The sequence below is a fragment of the Silene latifolia genome, chromosome 2 (genome assembly GCF_048544455.1).
Source record: "Silene latifolia isolate original U9 population chromosome 2, ASM4854445v1, whole genome shotgun sequence".
In the NCBI taxonomy this organism is placed as follows: Eukaryota; Viridiplantae; Streptophyta; class Magnoliopsida; order Caryophyllales; family Caryophyllaceae; genus Silene; species Silene latifolia.
Window position 1 is genome coordinate 123,743,567 of NC_133527.1, and position 8,828 is coordinate 123,752,394.

At 34.8% G+C, this 8,828-nt stretch overlaps 1 protein-coding gene across 1 annotated transcript; it reads left to right on the forward strand.

Moving 5' to 3' along the window:
• The first annotated feature begins 1,461 nt into the window (after positions 1 to 1,461).
• On the forward strand, positions 1,462 to 2,028 carry LOC141641267 (uncharacterized). Its single transcript, XM_074449938.1, has one exon. It carries the CDS (start codon positions 1,462 to 1,464, stop codon positions 2,026 to 2,028), a length of 567 nt encoding a protein of 188 aa, XP_074306039.1.
• Positions 2,029 to 8,828: the final 6,800 nt, after the last annotated feature.

Below are 8,828 nucleotides of genomic sequence, written 5' to 3' on the forward strand. Positions count from 1 at the left end.
TACTAGTGACATTAAAACTCGCAATGTCCGGCTTAGGGTCAGAAACAACGCCCAATCCACGAACCCGTTCCTCTTGGCACATCATATGAAACGCACGAGCCACTGTAGGGAGAGGGGTTTGAGCCAAAATAACAGAGCGGGGACGAATAGGGCTGCGGAAGTAAACCCCACAGAAACGCGTGCAACCGTTCGGATTCACGCCTGTTAAGGTGTTGTTTGGCACTAGTGCAATTAGCGCAACACTTGCAATCAATTATGGGTTGATGTTTATCGAGATCATCCCATAATTGACACAATTTCCCATAATAAACGGCAATAGGCATACCTTCGTTTTGGCGACAGTCACGGAGATCGCCGATGATCTGTTGGATGCGGGATCCATCCATAACTCCGAACCGTTCCTGCAACGCATCCCAGAGTTGCTTAGCATTTTCGAATTTTGGAAGTAAACCTCGTACCTCCGGTGTAATGGTAGTCGATAGCCATGAAACCAACATCGAATGAATAGTTTCCCAATCGTCTTCGGTACAGGGGCTTGTTGGTGCGTTAATGGAACCATTAACGAACGCATATTTTCTTCGCGATTTGAGTGCGAGCCGAACATCATGTGACCATTCGTTGTAGTTATCGAGGGTAAGGCGAATCGGAGTTATCGAGTCGCCTGGTTTATCCTGGGGGCCAAGGTAATATGGGGAGGAAGGGTCGATTTTCGGAAATGTTTCACCGTTCGTCATAACGACGGTAAGGGTTTTGGAATTTAGGATTTTAATTGTGTTAATTTTCCTGATACCATGTTAAACACAATTAGGATAAAACTCTCTGTCTCTTCATTTTATTCTTTGGAACCAATTTATAGTACATGTTGAAACCGAACAAAGGAATGCCAATCACTTGGATTTCCACAAACACAGCCATATGCAAATAATGCTATTAATGATAAAGCTTATTATTAAGGCTAATAATGCTAATCTATTAGTAATGTAGCAAAGGTTTGATTTAGAAAAAAGGGAAAGAATTAACTAATCAATCCCTCCATCCCGCTGAATTGTTATCAATTTTGTTTTTGTGTGTATTGCTCAATTGTTATTTATTTCAATTTTTGGTAAGCTATACACAAGTGCACAAGTGGCATATGAAAAAGCTCTTTAATTATAACTTTTTATTTCCTTAGTGTTTCTGCCAAAATGAATAGATAATAAATGATGGGTGGGAAGGGATAGATTATAAATTAAAAATACGTAAAGAATTGAAGATGAGCGACCTTAAAGACTAGAAACCTTTATCTATTTATTATACATATGTTGTCTACGTTTAAACTCTGTTTAGTTGCCATCACCTTTCAATTCCTTTCACATTCACATATATCCTTATTATTACTCAGTCATCTCCAATGAGGTAGGTGGTGAATAAAGTTAGCATTTGGTACATATATACTACTAACTACATCATCCGACTGTAGAAATGAGGAGCAGCATAAGGTGTTGCATATCATGTATACTCCCATGCGGATCCTTGGACGTCATCCGGATAGTCCATGTAAACGGCCGTGTGGAAGAGATTACCGGTACCATCTACGCTGCTCAAATCTTAAAAGCTCACCCCAAACACATCCTAAAGAAGCCCACTTCCAAACCTATTTCTGAAGATATAATCGAACCCGAATCCACGCAACATCGGCCTACCATCGTTGTGGTCCCACCCGACGCCCTTCTCCAACGTGGCAAGATCTACTTTCTCATCCCCATGGCGTCATCCGAAGGCGGTAAGAAGAAGAGGAGGAATAAAAAGGTGGGTAATAATAATAATAATAATAATAATAATTATGATTATAGTCGTATTCGAGATGGTGACGATAATGGTGAGATTATATCGTTAAGTAAAGATGATGATGATAAGTATTTAAGTGAAATATTAAGTGAGAAGGTAACAACGAGTCAAAGAGAAAGAAGACGAGGGCGTGTTACTGTTTGGAGACCTCATTTAGAGAGTATCACTGAGACGCTTAGTGACCTTGCTTCTAATGATTAGTATACTCCGTATTACACTATTACGGATATACTAAAGTTGGTTGACGCGAGTGATACAAATACAACTCCTCATCCTGCCTTTAGTTTTAATGGAAACTTGGAAAAGGTTTACCGATTAATTTGTTGTCGGTAACCAATAGAGATTAATCTCGCTGTTGATAGAGGATACTATGGTTATAGCCCGGAAAAAATAGGTGATCATGAATATAAATTTTATTATGTGTTTTTTGTTTATGTTTTTCCATCTTTTTTAAATTTTTTATTTTTTATTTTTGGAATTCACAACAGGATCTGCGGAAAAAATAATCTAGCATAAGAGCTACTGGAAGTCACATATATGAACATTTTTTTATGTAAAATATGCATGAGAGGATGGATAATGGAAATAGATAAAGAAATCGTAAGTAAATGGTACTCTTAAGTTATTATGGAGCTCATTGCTTCCTTTTTTTCCAGCACAAATTCTTGCTGTGTGGGTTACAAGTTTGTGAAGATTATGAGATGTTACATTCTTATAACAGTCACAAGCAAGACAAGCTTTTTTTCCCATATCTTTCAGAATAGGTTTTACGGTGACCTCTTCTCCAATTATATATCCTCACGTAATTCAAGTCTAATCAAAATTTGCTCAATTTCTTACATAATCGGAGTTCAAAATCCTAGCATTGTTATTCTTATAAGAAATTCTTGTATTATCTAGCATCCTAATGTGGTTTCAATTGGTCTCCCTTGTGACGGGTTACCATTTGTGACGGATATTTTGTGAGATAAAATGGTAACAAAATGGGTTAGTGGAGAAAGGGGACCACATGAATAGTGTTGCAGAGAGAGAAAAAGTGGGTACATTGTGAGGTAAAATGGTATCCGTCTTCAACTTGTGACGGATATGTCATGTCTTCAATGAGAATTTGTGTTGTGGTTTAAGCTTTTGGCCAAAAGTTTCACTAATTCATGACTGCTTGAAAATTGAAAGTTTGTCTTACAATACATGAAAATTAAATAAATTTATTTTAGATTTGCTATTTGAAATCTTAAATTCTCATTTAAAGAGTGTTATAATCTTAGCTTTAATAGATACTAGTTTTAAACCCGTGCAAAATTGCACGGGTATGTATTTGGGCCGATGTTAATGTTTTTGGATATATATATATTTTTTTTTTTTGCATTTCTATTATAATTATCTAGTTGGTCTAAATCAACGATCTACATAATTAATGTTTAAATTTGTTACAAACACGTGTTCCCATGCACTGGTTTATGAGAAAAGAACGTAATCTACTCTTGTAAATAAAAATGGGAAAATGCACGCGGTGCCCTTGAGGTTTGAGATTTTGCCCGATATACCCAAACTTTTTATCCGGAAAACTTTAAGAGGCAATAACTCGTGTTTATAAGTTCAGAAAGTGATAATTTTTTTTTCAAATCGATCATCTTTCCGAGAACTACGATTTGAAAAAAAAAATTGTCGTATTTGGATCCTCTGGCTATGAGTTTTTGTATGTCAAAGTTTTTTTGACCGAACAAACTTTGAGTGACCATATCTCTTGGTCACGAATTCCAAACTCGACAATTTTTTTTTTCAAGTCGTAGATCTCAAAAAGATGATCAATTTGAAAAAAAAATCCGTCACTTTCTGAGCTTGTAAACACGAGTTATTGTCTCTTAAAGTTTTCCGGATCAAAAAATTGGGTATTTCGGGCAAAATCTCAAACCTCAAGGGCACCGCGTGCATTATCCGAATAAAAATTGCATACATAAAAAACTTTACATCCGGATAAAAGAAATATAATCTAATAATCAACTTTAACATATGCAAGTTATTCTAAAAATTGAAAAATTTCATGATATATTACATTAGTTAAGTTGCCGAGTTTTATACTCCAAGTAAATATTCCGTCATGATTTATTTTTTAAACAAAAATTATGGTACCATGTAGTTTTAAAAAATTATGTATGTAATTCATTCGCGTTTTATGTTCTATCCCGTAATTAAATGTAATTCCTTCTCGTAATTATGTAATTTTATTATTATTTAATTTTTTAAAAAAAATTATATAATTCAATTTCATTTATTTCGATTTGTAATTCATTCTACTTATATGTTATTAATTTCATTTATTCGGAATGTATAAAATTATTTCATAATATTGATTCATAGAATGTTTTCATAATATTATTTCATCGAATTTGTTCTAAGACGGAATTTATTGCATGTTTGAAAAGACGGAATTCTGAAGAAATAAATACATTGCACACTAACGGGTCCCACCATAACATGAATTTCCAAAAAAAAAGGGGTTGCATTAATGACGTGGCGCGCTGAGGAATGAGTATTGTCTTTTGTATTAATATAGATAAGATTTTCTCGAATTTTTCTTTAAAGTAAAGCTCTAAACCAAACTAATTCATTGTTTAAGAGCGCACTTCAAACTATTTCTTTCCAATAAATTCGTGTCATCAGTTTTTTTTTACTCAATTTTATCCTTGTAAGGGTTAGTTGCTAATCCAAGTAGCGAATTACTCCTCTTATATATATTCCCATCAACCAGTATCTACTTTAAAAAAAACAAGTATAGCAAGTGAGACCAAGACAACATCAGATTCACACTCTAAAATATTTCATCTTTTTAATTTCATTTTCAATTGTTTGTGTATTCAGTATATATGAACAATAAATATTTCTATTGAGAGACTGTCTCTCTGAAGTTTTTGTGATATTTAATTAACCATAAGCAAATAAAATGAATAAAGAGAGTAATACAACCAAGTGGTGTTAGTCCAGTGGTAGCCGGGTTACATGGTCACTTGGCCACTGCAGCCCCCGAAAGGGGTGGCTTACATGGTCCATCTGGTGGTGCGGGAATGCATGGGCCCGGTGGATTCAACCCCCTCGTCATCAAAAAAATAAAAAATAAAATTAAAAAGAAAAGTAATACGTTACCCAACTTCTTCTACTTTACCAATTGATCTAGATATTAATATAAATAAAGTCGATATATTGAAACGAAAGAATCAAGCAACTACTTCAAATAAAGTTTCTTTTTGGCGGTTACTGGACGACGCACTTAGGGACAGAACCAACATATATTAGGGAGAGGGGCGAACAATTTTAGTGAAGATAAACAGTAATGACATAACGTAACATTAAATTTTGAAAAATTTAAACTAAAATTTTTAAATTTTTCATTGGTTAGCGGGGTGACCCCCAAGCTAGCCCCTCCTAATCCACCATCACTTGAGTACATATTCTTTTAAACATACCACTACATCATGAAGATGGATTAATGGTGGTGGAAAAACACCAAATACACGTGAATTAGAAAGGGAAAATATCTACCCCCAGAAAACTGATGAAAAAATCATATCATGAGAATTATGCCTTCCGTAGGAAGAACTTCTATGAAGAGATTCTTACACATTTAACATCCTCCAAATTAGGTTATTATTAATTGAAAAAGTGGTAACTAAACTTTTTTTTTTTGTTTCTAGAATAATTAGTATGGTAGCTCAATGTAATTTTTTGCAAGCACAAATTTTTATTTAAGATGGGTGTCTGCGTGTTAAGTTTTAAGACTAGTTAAAATAAAATAAAAGCAGAATGCAATCATGCATGAGAAACAAAACAACATATTTGCATTATATACATGTGAGAAGATATTTGACACGTTTTAATGTTTATTCGTGTTAAGAGATTTTTTTTTATTTTTAAGTGGAGTAGCTTTTAGTCGAATTCCCATTCCCATCATTAAAAAGTGGTATTTTTGAATCAAATACAATCCATTACTGAAAAAAAATTTATAAATAAGAAAATATAGCATCTTTCTCCCACGGCTATATGCTGAGTTACTAAAGGTGGCGCAAGAAGCATAAAGTGGAAGGAATAATTATGTTTAAAGCAGAAATTAAGTGGGGCTGCCTAAATGTCAATTAAATAAAAGATGGTTTAATGTTAGTTTACATGTAATTTTAGTAAGGAACTAAGGATGAGGGGACATGAAATGTGAAATTAAGGGGAAGGTTAGATGTACATGTTCCCCTGGCCCAGGAGATGGGCCTCCCATTTTGTACTACAATCATGCTTTAATCTGCTTGTATCACTGTCCACATGATATTGTTTTCGCTGCCGATCAAGCCTTTGCCACTTAACGTGGCAAATGGGTCAGTCAAAATGGGTATGGTTCGGGTCAGGACCGTCTCAAGAAAAATGGAGGCCCGGTGCAAAAAAAAATGAGGCCTCAAAATTACAAAATCAAAGAACGTTTACGTAAAAATATTAATACAAACTACAAATAATTTGAAAAGCGGTTCTTTCGCTTAATTTTTGTTTTTGAAGAAAATTCCTCTATCAAACTTTCATAATCGACTTTGATCTCGGAGTCTTTGTCCATGAATTAAAACCGTTAAAACAAAGACTTTCATAATTTACTTTCATCTTCAACTTCCTATTTGTAAATTTGGAATGATTATGACTTATGAGGAGGAATTGATTTGGAATTATTTAAACATTACAAAAGAAACATTAGATAAATTTATGGGAACATTAAAGAGCAATTTTAATTTTTTGGGAAGGAAATCAATTACCTCATATTTTGGGAAAGGAGATTATCACAAAGAGGAATGAGATATTCACAAGTATAAAACTTGTTTGCATTCTGGTAGTTACTGCTGACTTTAGTGCTTTTAATTTTTTTTTTTTTTTTTCATTTATATGGCCAATATGGGTCATGCTGAAAATTGGGCGCCAAAATTTTGAGGCCCAGTGCCATTGCACATAGAGCGCTAGGGTTTAGACGGGCCTGGTTCGGGTCAATCATACTAGCAAGACATGTTCTAGTCACTTCTTGGCCAACAATGAGTGCTCTCTATTTTGTATCCACCACATGATCACATCATGGTCAGGTAGGGATATTCTCAACCAATCTCCTAACTATGCCCAACACCTCTTATTGTACTCACACCTGAAAAACAGGTAATCAATAGTCTCCTCCTCTGCTGCACATAAGTAACATTTATTTTCCTGAATAATGTTCATTCTTATTATCCTATCCCGCATTAGTAATCTCATATGACTCACCAACCAAACAAAGAATAACTGTCTAAGGATAATCATTTTGTGAAACAACCAAGGATGCCAATTAATATCGGGACCCTCATCAACCAGCCCCGAATAGCCCTCCTTAATAGTATATCCAGAAGTAGTAGTTCTTCAGTTAGAGTCAAACATGAAAGGTCTGATGGCAACAGATCTTCTTCCAAGCCCAGCTAGAGTCTTTAGCACGTTCATAATCTCTCCAAAATTTCTGTTTTATATAAATTACATGAATCCAGCGAATCCATAAGTGATCTGCTTTACTAATCATACTTGGCAATTGAGACCACATTATTCCACTAGTAAATTTGCTTTAGTCCTAGTCCCCCTTTCGTCTTTGGTTTACAGATATTTGCCTAAGAAACAAGAGCAGGACTAGTACCATTGTTGCTGCCATGCCCTAGGAAATCTCTTAATTCAGCTTCAAATTTCTTCATTAATGCCTTTGGCAGAATAAAAATTCTAGCCTAGTACCCATGTAAAGTACCAAGGACTGACTTGATGAGAATCAGCCTGCTTGCATATGACAACTGCCTACCACGAAGTCCTCTAATTCTCATAGTCACTCTATCAACGAGCACCTGACAATCAGCTACACTCAATCTCTTAGGGGTTATGTTCACACCCAAATATTTAAAGTGGGTTTTACCCTTAGACATCCCGGATGCAGCTTAAATTTCCAACCTCAAACTTACGTGTTATGCGATATGAGAATGTGACATGCAATATGAAAAATAATAAATTAAGCACAAACTAGGTTAAAACACCCTCAAACTTACGTGTTCGTGTTTGAGATTAAACTAAGTCGGTTTTTAGTTGTTACTCTTTGAAAGTAGGAAAGTAAACTAAAGATTGAATGATATAAAGTTGATTAATTGAAATGTACTTGATCAAGTGTGCGAACCCCCGTGTTATAACGGAATATTAAATGAATAAAAGGCATCGGAAAACACGAGTTTTTTTCTTAAACTTTTTAGATTCAAAACACGCGGGTCCACTATTAAAGCAAACGAATTCAAAACGATAGTAAACTTAGAGTATTACAAACCATAAGTCTAGTTAACAGGGGAAAACGTTCCCACAAATTACATATTTAAAGGTGAGTTTAAACACAAAAGGTATGTCGATAAAATCAACACTCGCTAGCTCACACAAGTCTTCACCCCAAGTAGCCCCAACTATCATCTATCATTCATGAAAACATGAATGCCACAGTCATTGGGGAGTAACTCAAGATTCTTCCAGCCATATTATATCAAAAACGAACATAAATAAGAACATAAATAAGATAAGGCATAATGAATACAAGATATGATTAACTTGACAAGAGAAAGCAAGAATAATCATGGATCATACATGTTAACATGAGTAATTGATACAAGAAATCAAGAATGAACTTTAGGCATACATGTTGGCATGACTAATCTTTACATGAGAGGGCAGGAAAGAGTATTAATCATACATACCTAAAAAGGGGTTAATTAGCCCAATCATCCAAACATTGACTCGACTAAAGAAGTGTAAGACATATACAAATCATTAACTAACAAGACAAAGCAACCTAGACTCCATCCTCCTGATAGCACAACAATAATAATACGGTCCTAGTCTAAACCTGGATCCAGACTCTCGGCATGAACATTTCCCGATTCGACATGCGATAAACATCTTGCATCGAAGATTCAATACATGTCACACAGACCGTAACTAAA

What these genes read in the sequence shown, in the direction of transcription:
- LOC141641267 (XM_074449938.1), top strand. Translation starts at nt 1,462, where the DNA reads ATGAGGAGCAGCATAAGGTGTTGCATATCATGTATACTCCCATGCGGA.